Genomic DNA, 15,763 nt, shown 5'->3' with positions numbered 1-15,763 from the left:
AACTCAATAACTGATGCAAACAAGAACAAGCCTGAGGGTTGGGCATAAAATCAGCTCTTGTCTGGTTACTGCTAATGATGACAAATTGAATACTAGCCATTGGTTGTTTATGTTTACATTTTCAGAACTGGGGTCACTGGTAAGTGACCAGGTCAGTTGATGTATTTGGTCCCAGCCCAGATGTAGTTTGCATTTCATAAGTAAAGAGCTGTGTCAGGGGGCACTGGAATCTGGAAATTTAAAGATGACACAGCTGTGTTTTTGGCTTACATGAGCAAACAATCCTGCACTGAACATGCCTGTCTTCTCCCTCATTCTCGCATTGAAATCAGACTTCCTTGGTAAAGAGACCAATTTTAGAAAATTCTTTCACCAAATTCTTTGATCATTAATCACTTCCCCCAGTGTTTAAGTGTTTGGTTTGGCTCATGATGGCTGATTTTCTTGTATATTATCACTTGCACTGTATATTTTGAAAAGAAGGCTTGCATTAATGCGATAACACTTCACAGGGATTTCCTGGTGTGCGAGGCACTCCAGGTCCCAAGGTAAGTACTCTAACTGTAATTACCCTTGATGACTCTTCTGTATATAATACCATTGACCATACATACAACATTTCTACAAAAAGAAAAACACACCAACAATTAATCTTAAACACTACGTTCAGTAGAACACTGAACATAGTGTCCACACATTTAAGTTATTAAAGGAGGGCATACTATGTTCAGTTTTCTTCCCAGCATGCTAACAGGCACATACAGCATGAGCAAGGGGACTCTAGTCTGGAAAGTTCTGTTCTAAATTACTGCTGCCACAATAAACAAAAGTATAAAGTCACACAGACACTCAGTCACATATAGGAAATAATAGTCATAAGCTCAGTTATGGTTGTTGTTCTTCATATGCTAGCAATACGTTTTTATGAGCTTGGATTTCTAATTAAATGGTATTTTTTGGCAAACACATTTTTGTCACAATTTTGTGTGTGTACTTTTTGTCCTCACATTCTGTAAGGACCCCCTCTCACTGGGATTGAAACCCAGACAGAGATTAAATATTTGCAATCGTTTTAATCCATACTCATTCAAGAAATAAAATATCTCCAAAAGTATTGGAACAGCTAGGTCAATTCCTTTGTTTTTGCTATACACTGAAGACAATTGAGTTTCAGGTCAAACGATGTGCATGAGATCCAAATTTCAGATTTTATTTCTTGGTATTTTTATCTAGAAACAACTTTGAACATATCGTATCAGACCACTCAATTTTTAGGTGAGCAAATGTATTGGAACATGTGACTGACAGGTGTTTCTTGGTGTGTCCTGTTAGATTCTTTATTTTTTTAAGCCAATAATGAAATCTTGGGGAGTTGGGATTTTGGAGTAGAGCCAGTTGCATTGTTCATCTCATTTAGCATTGTGCTTAGACAAAGCATGCTTTAAAAAAAAAACAAATAAGACATGAACAAGACTTTTTTGATCATGCAACTGGATTTAATCCCCAGTTATACACTGGTTCCACTACATCTCTGGATCTGTTGTGTGTTAAGTTACTGTGGTGTGTGATTTTCTGCCCCAGTGTCTGCATTTCTTCTATTGCTAACAGGGAATCAGGGGTTTCCCTGGATTGAAGGGAGACGCGGGGCAGCCGGGTGACCGAGGCAATGATGTAAGGCCTTTTTCCTTGTACAGTACTGTGCAGAAGTCTTAGGCACCCTAGACATTATTATTTATATGTTTATTTTTGTGTGTGTCTTAGTATAAAAGAAAACATTTGAGATTTCCAAATGTTCATTTTCCAAAATATTTAATTTTACAGAGACATTTTTGTATTTAAATAAATAAATACATAAACAAATTTCTGTAAGCAATTGACTACTTTTTACATAAAAACTTGATCAAGGCTGTCTGAGATCAGAAGCAAGGAGCCAACCAAAGTCTGCGGAAGAACTGTGGCAAGTTCTCCAACTTGCTTGGAATAACCTCCCTGCTGATTGTCTTATAGAACTGCAGGACAGCGTTGGCTATCTCCATCTAGAGAAGTGATGCAGTTTTAACGCCAAAGGGTGGTCACAAAATGTTTTTTACCTATTCTGCCAAATTACTAAAATGTAATGTAAAATGTATAGTACGTTTATTTAGGACCTTTCATTGAATTCTTTTTGAAAGAATCGTATCTGTACAGAATGTTATACAGGTGCCTAACTTTTGACACAGTACTGTATTTCTATGCTCTGTTTACTTCCAGCAATTCATTCAGTGTGGGTCACTAAATTCCCACTGACCCGTATCTAAATATTGTATTTAAAAATATTCATTAGACACAGGATGTGGCACAGTTGTGCAGTTGATAGCACTGTAGTCGCCTCTCAACAAGAAGGTCCCAGGTTCAAATGCCAGGGCAAGGCTTTTCTGTGTGCCTGTTTCACATGTGTTTCCTGTGGGTCTCCTCCAGGAACTCCAGTTTCTCCCACAGTCCAAAGACATCCAAGTTAGGCTAATTGGAGACTCTAAAATTGCCTGCAGGCATGCGTGTGCAAGTGAACACCTGTGTTTGTGACACCTGCGATGGATTGACCAGCTGTCCCAGGTGCATACCTACCAAATGCATGCTGGGATAAGCCTGAAATATGTTTGTGTATTGTGTATATGTTTGTGTATTGTGTATCATTCACCAACTTATTAATCACAAACTTTTCAGCTTCTGGCCCCAGCATCAACAATCAACACATGCCATCCAGTCATAAACAAAGCATTGACCTCATCATGCCACACAAATTAAGTTAGCATGAAATATTTCCAACACATACATGTGGAATTATTGCATTAATTTGAATGAAAATAAATAACTGAATTTCACTTAAGAAATGTAACCAGATAGATTTCATTTGAAGAAATGTTCTGGATTGAAGCTATTTTTCTAAATTCAAATGCTAATCTGACTATAATGCATGATAATATTTTATACACTTTTGAGTCCACTTGAGTCCAGAAAGGCTCTACTGATGGGCAGAAAATCTCAGGAGTTTTACTCTTGCTGTACTCTTGCCTTCTACAGTTATAACACAGTTATAGTGTCTTCTTTTTTGATAGAATGATGTGCCCAGTAAGGAGGGAGCCAGAGGACCCAAAAGTTATTCTGGTTTACCAGGGGAAAATGTATAGTACGTTTATTTAGGACCTTTCATTGAATTATTTTTGAAAGAATCATATCTGTACAGAATGTTATACAGGTGCCTAACTGCACTGTATTTCTATGCTCTGTTTGCTTCCAGCAATTCATTCAGTGTGGGTCACTGAATACCCACTGACCCTTATCAAAATATTGTATTTAAAAATATTCATTAGACACGGGATGTGGCACAGTTGTGCAGTGGATAGCACTGTAGTCGCCTCTCAGCAAGAAGGTCCCAGGTTCAAATGCCAGGGTAGGGCTTTTCTGTGTGCCTGTTTCCCATGTGTTTCCTGTGGGTTTCCTCCAGGAAAACAGTTATAGTGTCCTTTTTTTTGATAGAATGATGTGCCCGGTAAGGAGGGAGCCAGTGGACCCAAAGGTTATCCTGGTTTACCAGGGGAAAATGTAAGTGTATTACACTGGCTGCATCTGAAATCAAACACTACGCACGATACTAATATTTGGTGAACATAAGGCGGTTTTAGTATACGAGCAAAAAGTAAGATGGATTTTCAGACATACTAGGTTGTCATAGAATGCAGACACATAAAACACAGTGCGTGTTGATGATGGCAGCCCCTACACCCCTGCCAGACCTCTTCGTTCAGCCTCCACAGGCCGCTTGGCACTTCCCCCTCTCCGAACTCCCACCTCCCGCTCACAACTACTGTATGTTCTGGCTCCACGGTGGTGGAATGAACTCCCCGTTGAGGTCAGAACTGTAGAATCTCTCCCCACCTTCAAGCGCAAACTTAAGATGCACCTCTTCAAGCAGCACCTCTCCCTGTCTCTCCCTACCTCCCTGTAAACCTTAATTGTTGTCTTTCTGTGATTGACTTATGTATCAGGATGTTTTAGTTTGGCTAGTTAAGCAGTGTTTGGCAAGTTAAGGGGTTTGTTCATACTTTTGTGTGTTGCGGTTTAAAAAAAATAAATCAAATAGGCCCTGGTTCTTATCTTTGTTGTGCAGGTAGCAGTTGAAATTGTACTTCCCTCTAGGGTTTTTCAGTGCACTTATCCCTGATTATGGGTATGCACTTTGTTGTACGTCGCTCTGGATAAGCCAGAGATCTGCCAAATGTAATGTAATGTAGTTGATGTAACATTGTGTAATGAAAACAGAAAAAAAAAGATTTAAAACGTTAATATATCCATTGACTACATTCTGCTAAGCATAGTTAAAGGTAATAATTGCGTACTTGCAGAATAGTGTCCAGCGTTTGCACACTTCAATATTTCGAATGCAGTGTATCATCCAGGTAGCTTTTGCACACACTTTTATACAGTCATGGTTTGAAACATAGTAATACTATTTTGGCATCCTAAATAGTAAGATATGCGATTTCAGATGCAGCCACACTGCTTTTTCAACACCCACCTTCAATTTGTCAATGGAATTGATCTTTATCTTAATGAAAAAAAATCTGTGAACCATCTGATTATAATTCACATTACGGTCATCGTATGAGACTGCTTCTTCTCCTAGGGGGCACCAGGACCTGTGGGACACCCGGGGGCAGATGTGAGTACCCAGAGAGGGACATGGGGCCGTTGATGCTCATGTAAAATTGTGCTTTCAGTTCCTTTGTCATTGATGACGAGAAAATTCAAGTCAGCAAATACATTTTACCACTATCAGTCTACTGTATTAATAGGATTCAAAAAGATTTATAGATTATCAAACAAAGGAAATGCATATTGGTCAAAATGAGAAATATCAGTACTTTAATGCATTTCAGTCATAAAAAGTACTCTAGAGTGATAAAAATAGTGTGCTTGCAAAATACATTTTGGTCCATTTCCTTGGGATCTACTGTCCACACCACATTCAAGATATTGTTGAGCTGCTAATTAGTAGAATCAGCTGTGCCAAATTATTGTTGAAATTAAAACCTACAGGATTGGTCAGTCCTGCTTTAGACCATCATCAGTTCCCAGAATGAATGACGGTACACACACCTTAAATATCATGGGCAATCAACTAGATACACAGCCACTAGAGTCAATGCACGCTCAGTTTTAAGGATCTTGGTGCTTGGTCTAAAGTGCAACGCACAATTGCAAGAGCATGGCCAGATCTTGAACTTCTGCAGACAAAATGGCAGACAGTTTCAGTGTAAAGAAAACTGCACAGAAAATTTCAGTGCATGGTTTTAAAAAGGTTCCATTTTTTTAAATGCGATGAATGAAGAATAGGTTAAATAAATGTTTTGAAAGTTTTCGTTTTTTCTAAAATGTATTCTTTCTAAAAATAGTAATACACAGTGAATCCCTCTTCTTCTTTTTTGGTCATTTTACTGAAGCAGGACACCCTGCTTCTTCTCTGTCAGATCTTTATTTTTTTCTTATTTTTTTTAGGGTGGGAGGTGCAAGTCTCTTGCGTCAAGAGTATATTGCCACCTTCTGGTCAAATAAAGACACAGCAAGTGAGTTTACATGATCTTGAGAAGGCAAATTCATCTAGAATTGAGATTAGAATGATTAAAGATATTGGATCTATCTAATTGCCGTACCCCAGCACCATACTCTCATACCATCTTCTGGTCCAACACAAAATCCACCCCCTCCCAATTTGCAATTTGCTGTCAACACCACCCCCCACATGGTAAAGATACATTTTATTATTATTCATTGTTAACCTTAGTAGCCATGCAGCCATGTTGATTGGCTATAATAACTAAGTGACTGTAAAGTGGCCTTCCAAAAGGTTGGTAGAACGATTGCAAAATGTAAGCCCACCACAGAATGGCCCCGGTTGGGATTCAAACCCAGTATGTTGTCATTGGGAGGCAACTGTGTATCCACTGCACCACCATGTTACCACAAAACGCGTGCTACAAATTTCATGAAACTCATTGCCATTAAGTCAGGGAATTCTTATGACCCAATAGCTCAGATAACTGGTAATAAATTGAACACCATCCATTTAATCCTCACATAGGAATACACAAAAAGGTTTTGACTTTTATCAGTCTACATTACAGTGTATTTCCTTTCTATATTTTTGCTGATGCATAATACATACCAGAATGACTACATACAATGTAATGCCAATGTACATTTACAGTCACTTTAATGTGTGTGTTCATTCATTCTTGGAACTGATGGTCTAAACCTGAGATCAGCAACTCACGGTTCACAATGGCCAAGAACTGCTGATTTTCCACCCTCCCTTTACCTGGGAGTCAGGAGTGAAGACAGTCCAGCCAATCAGCAGCACTAAATGCCCAGAAGAAAGGAAAACCGAGGCTGGATTTGGATTTGAGTGCCAGAGTTGATGATCCCTGGTCACTTCCAGTCCAGGACAGCCCTGTCTGCATTCTGTTTTGTTTTTTTTGTTCCTGCCAATTGCCCTTGTGTCAGTTTTTTGACCGCTCTATAACTACACTAGTTCACTCATGTACTTGCGCACAGTAAAATCTTTAGATACAATTGCAGCCTGTGGCTGTAGCTGGTGCTTATACAAATGACTGATTAAGATATGATTAATAATAATAATAAAGCAAATTCATAATAATTACATCATTCAGAGCAGAAGGATTGGCCCTTGTTGTGCATCTGTGGTCTAAAGAGATGGAGCACTTTTTTTAATAAAAAAAAATTGTTTGCATTAGTGGAGCAAGTGTAGATATTTCTCTTTTTTGACCATTATGTGAGCTTTTTTTCTGTCATAAATGAAAAAAAAAAACATGTTTTATCCCTCTTAAAAGCTTTGAACAGATTTATTCTTACAGGAATGTGAAATACTGGAAGTGATTCAGAAACTCTGCTGTGAGTACAACACATGAGACTGATTTTCCTTTTGCTGCCTGTTTTGTGGTGTTGTGGTCTCTGTTTTGGTGACTGGGTAGTTGAGAGGCTTCTCTTTCATAAGCATTTATTATTATAAGTCCTAAAGAGCACCTAAAGTAACAAACACTCAAAATACCTCTTCATGCAGTATTTGTGTGAACAAGCATGATACTCTAACTAATCCTGAATTTCTATGGTATAAATATTTGTACTGTAACATAACATATGGCAGCTTTCTTGTCAGTTCTTAACTACAGCACTCAATTTACTTTAGCTGGTTGTCAGCAGACTTTTCCCATTTTTGAGCTCATAGTTTATGGAACTCCAAACAACACTCAAGCAGCAATTTCCACCAGATGGGAGTGAAAATTATGAGGGCCCAAAATTTTAAAGAGAGTCAAGAATCCAAAATGGATCTTTTGAATGCATTTACCTTTTTTGCCTGGTAAGGAGAAAGTATGATCTTGAGTGAGTTTTTATTTAGTAAGGAGAAAGTTTTCTCCTTACCAAAAGTTTTTGAGTCCTCAAAATGGAGTTTAATTATCTGTATTTTCTTTTAGTGTTTCTGGCTTTCATTCTCAGCTTACTGGCAAATTCAATGTAAATAATTGCCTAAAATCTCTATTTCCATTCAGCAACTACTCCATACATAGTTTCAATAACCAAAGTTTGGCAGGAAGGTAAAGTTACAGCTTGCTCTGGCTAATAATTTTCAGTCCTTTTTTCCCAAATGGTTTGTTGCATCCCTTAAGGAGTCTTCATAATATTGATGGGACATGTTCTACAAGCACTCTGAAAGCAACAGCTTGCTCTTTGTGTCATCATTTCAATATGTTGAATATTGAATATGTTTGGGTTTGGCTTTAATATTGTGTAATGTTCTGTTTTTTTCAGCTTGCTGTGGTAAGTGTGTGAGCCCCACAAGGTCTAGCAACAGCCATGCTGACAATCGGTGTCCGTACACTGTAGGATCCCTAAAGAATGTCCACATTCAGTACAGATAATATCTAAGAGCCCATAGGATTTTGTTACTAGTTAGGACCTTAGAGGGATCTAAAAGGATTGTCCCAGGCTGGAGATCAAATCGCATTAAATACATGGACACCTTCTTCACAGTCATATATTGTGCAATTAGTCTTCTGCTGAATTATTCTAATATTAGGCTAATTATGAACAATACAATAAGCTCAATAGATTCAGGCACAAAGCATTAATCCCTGATCAATTTCCATTTCTTACAAAATGACTGAGAATAGGATTAAGCCTCAAATTCACCTCATCCATTCCTGGCTCTGGGGTGTCTGTGTAACCCCTGCTCTCCCAGAATGCGAGTGTGGAGCAGTGAAGCTGCTGTTCGTGTTGGACAGCTCAGAGAGCGTGGGTCTACAGAACTTCACTCTGGAGAAGGAGTTCATCATTCGCATCATCAACAAGATCACCAAGTTCAGCAAGAATAAGGTCAGTCCCCTAATGAAATCACATGTCTCGGTAGAATTTATGTTACACACTTGTGGCATATTCTAGCATATTCTGGCCTTGACAGCACTCCTACTATCGGGATACCCTATCAGTATCTAATTTTCAACAATTTGTATATTTCAATTTTGTGCCACTCGATGGCACAGCAAATTTAGCTTTCCCTGTGTTTATATAATTCAGAGAATAAAATGAACCACTCGTACAATAAACAAAACTCAAAGGGGACTTCTGTGTTCAGAATGAGCCTGGTTCACGAGTGGGTGTGGTACAGTACAGCCATGAGGGGACCCAGGAGCTGGTGTCCATGGATGACCCCAACATTACCTCTCTGTCTCAACTTAAAAGGTCAGCTTCTGTCACTGCATGCATATAGACCTCCTATAACTTACATCTGGTGATTAGCTTTTTACATGACCAAAGAAAATTTTCTCTGCAATCGAAAATAGAGACTGCAGCACATGATTCATGATTTTTTGTATTTTTTAGCTGTGGCAACTGTATTTCACGAGCTATTGGTCTAAAAATATATGACATTATATGATTAAAATACAATCTTGCCAACCAGGACACTACAAATGCAGAGCATATACTCCTGCATACAATGCAATGCCCTGTCTTCCTGATTTCAGATCGGTGAAGAACATGCGCTGGATTGCTGGAGGCACGTACACTGGGGAAGCCCTAGACTTTGCACGCCGGGCCTTTGACAGCTCCAAGCTGTCCAGTAAGGTGGCCATTGTGCTGACAGACGGCAGGTCAGACACCCGGGACTCCAAGCCACTGTCCTCTCTCTGCAATTTGCCCAATGTCAGGGTAAGCAAGGGGTGCGACTGAGAAAAGAAAAAAGATGAGTGAGGGTGGGGCAGCAGATGACAGATTTGTTCATGAGACAAAGAATGGAGTCTTCTTCTTTTTTTTTTTTGCTGCTTGACTTGATGAATCATATCACCTTTAAATGGTGACCAATTTGATTCAAGTACACTTTCCTATCCAACTATCCTAAATATTTTGTGAATGCTTGAGCAAGACCTGAGAACGACAGATAGCTCTCCTTTTTCAACAATCCATCTGCTGTCGATCTTCAGAATAACAAGTTTATATTTTGCAAATGAGCAAAGTAGATTCATCTTTTCTTGAATCTGGGAACATAATTCAGGTCCGACACAGGCTTGGACATTACTTAATTCCACAGTTAACTTAAGTGATCATATAAGTTCAGAAGAGTTGAACAGAAGTTCTCCATCCCCCGTCTGGCTGCAACTCGTCGATCAGGGCTAAACTCTCAGACCGGGCAGGACCTAGATCCACTCCTCGGCCCACAGTTGAACACTTGGTCCGAGCTTACTCTCCTCCTCCGCCTGCCTCAGTAGCGGAGCCCTCGCTGCGCCCACTTCCTCCCTATTCCCTTGTAATTACCCCCTACAATTGTGTACCCCCTCACCCGTAATGTAATTGTTCATGTTGGTTGTAATGATGTTTCCGCTGAAAAATCTGAAATTTTTAAACGCGATTTTACCTGCCTCTTTAACTCACTCAAAGATTGTGGAAAGCGTGTGTTCATTTCTGGTCCTATCCCTCCTCTTAGTAGCGGTGTAAATCGTTTTATCAGGATATTAGCCCTCCACACTTGATTACAGTCCACCTGTACATTGTACAATGATAATTTAGTTTTTTCGATAACGTCTTTTTTTCTTTTGGAACCGCTCGTCCTTTTACAGATTTGATGGCATTCACCCCAGTGCGCTGGGTGCTCAATTCTTAGCAATCAACATATTTTATTCTGTTAATAATGCTACTCGCATTTGACTATCCTCCTCCACCAATACTATACCTGTTACAATTAATAATAGACCAGACAAACGCTATAATGCAGTTTGAAAAACCTATTTTGCAAAACCTACTAGCCTTTCAGTACCAAAAAACCTAGTGCACATCAGCTTGAAGAAGCTTAATTCTGCACCTTCCATGTCCTCAGATGATTTGAAGTTTGCATTATCGCCGTATTGACAGCAATGCTAGGTCTATACTGGCTGAGTGTTTACCTGATGCACTTGACTCCTGTAGTGTAAATTCTGATTCCCTTAATAATCTCACAGACAACCTGAATAGTGCCTTGCTTAAAATGCTTGATTCCGTCCCTCCTCTTACAACAAGAAAACACACCCGGATGAAATCAATGCCATGGTTTTCAGAGGACACCCGTGCACTCAAACAGATTTGCAGAAAGCTTGAGCGCAGGTGGCGTATGACAAAACAAGAGATTTCTCGTCTTGCCTGGGTCGACAGTTTTAAGGAGTATAAACGTGCACTCTCAACTGCTAGGACTGCATATTTCTCTAACTTGATTAACATTAACAAAAATAATCCATGGTTTCTGTTTGATACTGTGATTAAACTCACACAGAATGCCCCTGCAAATAGCTCTTCATTCATTGCTGATGACTTTCTGAAATTCTTCACATATAAGATTGATGCAATTAGAGATAAAATCAATGGTCCACACTCCACTCAGAATGATGGCTATGATCTATCCATTACTTTGATGGATGCACAGTTTGAAATAATTTCCCCTGAAGCTTTTACAAGTTTGGTAACTGCTTCCAAACCTACAACCTGCATACTAGACCCTATACCCTCTAAGAGTCTTTTTAAGGAACTGTTTCCTGTCATATTCTCAATGTTGTCAATAAGTCGCTCTCCATGGGCTCTGTGCCCTCAGCTTTTAAAACTGCCATTATGAAACCGTTGTAGAACAAATCCTAACATGGATCCACAAATTCTAAATAATTATGGACCAATTTCCAATCTTCCTTTTATGTTGAAATTACTTGAAAGGGCTGTTGCTGATCAATTTACTGCCTACCTATCCAACAATAATCTTTTTGATAAAATTAAATCTGGCTGTCAGTCCCATTATTCTACTGAAACCGCCTTGACCAGAGTAATCAATGATCTGCTGCTTACTGTTGATTCTGACTTAACAGCATTGTTGCCGCTTCTTGACCTAAGTACAGCTTTTGACACCCTGGACCATAGCATAGTTCTCAGCCGCCTAGAGAAGCATACTGGCTTGCAGGAGATGTCCTTTCTTGGTTTCATTCTTATGTAGCAAATATAACTCAATGTGTAATTTACAATAATACAATCTCAGAATTTTCTGAAGTAAAGTTTGGTGTACCACAGGGATTGGTCCTTGGCCCTTTTTCTATTTATATGCTTCCCCTTGGTGACATCATTCGCAAATATGGTATGAAATTTCATTGCTACGCTGATGATACAGAGCTATATGTACCTGTAAAGCCAAAGGACCTTTCTCAACTCCTAAATTTAGAAGCATGTGTATCAGAAATAAATTTAAAAAATGGATGGGTATGAACTTTCTGCGGTTAAATACTGATAAAACAGAGTTATTAGTTGTTAGACCAGCCAAACATGGACACTTGTTTGAGAATTTGAGTGTTAACATTGATGGCTGTATTATTTCTGAACGTCCGGCCATCAAAAACCTTGGAGTGATTTTTGATTCTCGTCTGACATTCCAGTCTCGTATCAAGGCTATTGCCAAGACAGCATTTTTTCATATTAGTAATATCGCTAAAATTCGACCCTGCGTGATGCTGAAACCTTAATACAGGCATTTGTATCTTCTAGGCTTGATTATTGTAATGCCCTTTTCTCTGGTTTTCCCAGTTGTGCTATTTGAAGTCTTCAGCTTGTTCAGAATACTGCAGCTAGAATCCTGACAAAAACTAAAGAAATTTGAACATATAACACCTGTTCTGGCTTCTCTTCACTGATTACCAGTACAAGCTAGAGCTGATTTTAAGGTCCTTCTTTTAACTTATAAGGCCTGGCATGGTCTTGCACCACACTACCTTCTGGTCATTTCTTCAGTAAAGAACAAATCCATTGGTCACAGAGCATTTGCCTATCATGCACCTTATCTCTGGAATGGCCTTCCATTACATGTTAAAGAAGCACGTTCAGTTGAAACATTTAAATCAAGACTAAAAACATACTTTTACTCACTTCATTACAGCCTACCCTAGAACTGTGCTATAAATACTGTTTTAATACTGTTTTAAATTGGCCTAACTGTGTTTTAAATCCTACATTTTACATTTGATCTCTTAAATTGTTATTAAATTACATTTATTTTCCTTTCTTCCTTTTTCTTTAATGCATCTTTTATCTGCATTATTTGTAAAGTGTATTGGGACCATGTTGCATGGTGATTCTGCACTTGAATTGATTGATTGATTGATTGATTGGTATACATATACTGTATATTTAAAAATACAAACCCATACAACACAGGCACAGCCCATCCATGTTGTCTCCTGCAGGTTGTTGGCATTGGCATTGGGGATATCTTCCGCAGAGGTTCTCATGCCACCATGCTGCAGGAAATCACCTGCCTGGGAATGGCCCGGCCCGGCCTGTACTTGAATATCACTGACCATTCCCAGCTTGTGGAAGAGGCCTTCCTCAACAATGTTACTGGTTATATATGCCAAGGTATACCACCACAATTCTCGCTGCCATTGGGGTCACAGGTGCATTGAGAGCAATCTTAATGCTGTAATGGTTACAGAAGAGGGCTGTAACTTGGAATTTGTGGGTTTGCATCCTATATGGGACACAGTGGTGTGGGTCACTATCATTTTATGCTTAAATAAGGCATCCAGCCCGATTACTTCAGTCAAAATCTTGCTGTAGAAAATGATATTGTACTCATAAGTTATGAAAGTCACCCTGGCTAAAACTATCAGCAAAGTGATTTGAAAATAATAGTACTCCAATTAATCAGTCTAGAAAATAGATGTGACTTTTTTAGTTTAGCCGCAGAGGTTTTTCAAACTTTTAACTTAAGTCTGTGTGTTGATATCTTCCTATTCCCCACACCTGATTCTCCTGCCATGTGTTTTCAGATAAGAAGTGTCCTGATTATTCCTGTCCTGGTGAGTCTCTTCTTAATTTTCATACCAACAGCAGTTTTTTTCTCAGTGCATTCCAGAGTCTTCTTAAACCTCAAGCAACCATACTTTTATTGACATCTTAATGGTAATATATTTGATCCTTCCAAAATTCCAACATGTCCTCAATAAATACAATACATTTTTTTGCCTTAATTTGGAGTTATGTGATGATATTCTTTGGGGTCGTATATGGCCCCAGTCAAAAGCAACACATTCTGGCAATGTAAATTGATAAAGGATTTATAAGAATCCTTTATTCTGTGGGGACAGGATATCCAGTGATATGTACCCACAGATTTCTTTGGCAGATAAAATTATATATGCATGCGCTTAATTAATCAGAGGCTATATTTTAAATGTTATAGTAATAAACATTGACTGTAAAGTTAGAAATGCGGTATTACAGCACATGGCACAATAGGGTATGGGGGAACATTTTAAATTGTAAAATTCTGGGCAGTAGAATGAAGTAGGGAAGGTCTGCAGCTCAGTGGCAAATACAGCTTGTGAATAGGGTCACTGACTCCCCTGAATGAGTTCACACATAAATATCAGAGAATAAACACATAAAATATATTAATATGTTTATATTTTGACTTGTGTTTGAATGTGTACTCAGCAAATTTACCCATCATTATTCATGTAAGACAATACAGCTCTTGTAAAAAATCTAAAAAATCTATGTATAACACTGTATTATTACTATTTTAACCAGTTGTGATTCTGCAAATAAATGTTCTGAATGGCAATATTTTTGTTGTTTAGGATGTGCAAATCTTAAGTCCAAAATTGATGGGGGGGGGGTGCAATAATGGGTGAATTTCACTACTTGCCCATTTCTCCCAGCTACATTTCAGGGGCGCACAGATATCGTCTTCATGCTTGACGGATCTTCCAGTGTGGGCAGGAGGAATTTTGAGAGAACCAGAGACTATGTGGCAAATGTGGCGGGCATGCTGCTATCCTCAAACCCAGTAGGGGACCTTCGGCTGTCCATCGTACAGTACAGTGACACCAAACAGCAAAGGGTGGAGGTCCCCTTCACCAGCCAAGTGATGGATGTGCAAGCCCGCCTTTCTTCCATACGCTATATGGACAAGGCCACCGACCTACCAGCTGCTTTGGCCTTCCTGAACAGTGGTATCCAGTGGGATGGACAGCCCAATGTCCGTAGGAAGGTGGTTGTCTTCACAGATGGACGATCCAAACCCTCTGCCCGTGCCCAAATTCCTAGAGCAGCAGCCACCACACTGAGCCAGAAGATGGTACTGCTGGCCTTAACTGTGGGGGACACTTTTGACGAGATGGGAGTTTGCCAGCTGGTGACTGGAGAAGCAGACAACTTTGACTATCGCATTGTGGACAGTCTTGTTTACCGGGTGGTACGCTACACTGACCTGGCCCAGACAGTAGCTATGCGGAGCTTAATAAGAAAAGTATCAAAAGCCTAGGGTATTTCCCTGTACCCTCAAGTGTAACAGACTGCACACACAGTATAGGCCTATACTGTGGATACTATATATAAATATATATTTCTCTTCCAAAGAAAAGTTGATTCTTCAGGGGCCCTTTTCCAAGAACATGTTTTATTTTTGCTCTCATTCTTTAGCATCTTGTGTATACGACTGGTTCGTTCAGTGTTCTGTTTGTCAGTTTGTTGTTCTGTGATAAGTGTGACTGCTGTGATAAGTCTGACTGCTTATCCGATCTAGAAATCTTCAGCATGGAGGATTAAGCAGCATGATGACTTTGTGTACAATATATGGTTGTTTCTTCAACGTAATCTATCAATGTAATCTTAATTTTAGTCATTGGAGCCCCAATAGAACTTCTGACTAATAAACAATCAAATGAGTCTGTGAAGACACTTAATCTGTATTTTTTCAAAACCTTTGCTACGCTGAGAAAAGTAACCAACAAACACATATGCTGTTTATTTGAAGTCTGTATAAAATATAGAATATCTCATTTAAAATATCCTGCCTGCATTATGATGTTCCTGATATTAGGCTAGGCAATGCTGAAAGGGTATCTGAGCAATCACTGTACAATCTAAGCAATTATGCTCTATCCACTGTAGGGCTAGAGCTATTGATAACAGCTCAGCAGTAAATATTGCAAAATGATCTGTTATTCTTTTTTAATGGCTTTTTTTATGCTTAGGAATAAATACGGCAGCTCCTGCACGCCCAGAAACAGGCGTATGTGAATACTTCTATCATATTTAAAAAATGCTGTTCAATATATTTATGAACTATAAAACAAACAGGTAGGAAATTAGATTTTCTTTTCAATTCCAGTTGAAAATTCAAAATGCGTTACACCCCCCTGCTATA

At 39.0% G+C, this 15,763-nt stretch overlaps 1 protein-coding gene across 1 annotated transcript in view; it reads left to right on the top strand.

Moving 5' to 3' along the window:
• The window catches only part of LOC133128975 (collagen alpha-1(VI) chain-like), a 59,195-nt gene extending 43,905 nt beyond the window's left edge, over positions 1-15,290 (top strand). Inside the window, exons 25-36 of the mRNA XM_061242812.1 lie at positions 513-548; positions 1,609-1,671; positions 3,517-3,582; positions 4,664-4,699; positions 6,912-6,948; positions 7,864-7,872; positions 8,294-8,427; positions 8,687-8,793; positions 9,078-9,261; positions 12,795-12,966; positions 13,380-13,409; positions 14,274-15,290. Coding sequence (XP_061098796.1) covers positions 513-548; positions 1,609-1,671; positions 3,517-3,582; positions 4,664-4,699; positions 6,912-6,948; positions 7,864-7,872; positions 8,294-8,427; positions 8,687-8,793; positions 9,078-9,261; positions 12,795-12,966; positions 13,380-13,409; positions 14,274-14,878 — 1,479 coding nt within the window. The 3' untranslated portion in view covers positions 14,879-15,290. The remainder of the gene's footprint in view (positions 1-512; positions 549-1,608; positions 1,672-3,516; positions 3,583-4,663; positions 4,700-6,911; positions 6,949-7,863; positions 7,873-8,293; positions 8,428-8,686; positions 8,794-9,077; positions 9,262-12,794; positions 12,967-13,379; positions 13,410-14,273) is intronic.
• Positions 15,291-15,763: the final 473 nt, after the last annotated feature.

This window comes from Conger conger, chromosome 1, assembly GCF_963514075.1.
Source record: "Conger conger chromosome 1, fConCon1.1, whole genome shotgun sequence".
Taxonomy (NCBI): Eukaryota; Metazoa; Chordata; class Actinopteri; order Anguilliformes; family Congridae; genus Conger; species Conger conger.
This window is presented reverse-complemented; position numbering and strand designations above follow the sequence as displayed.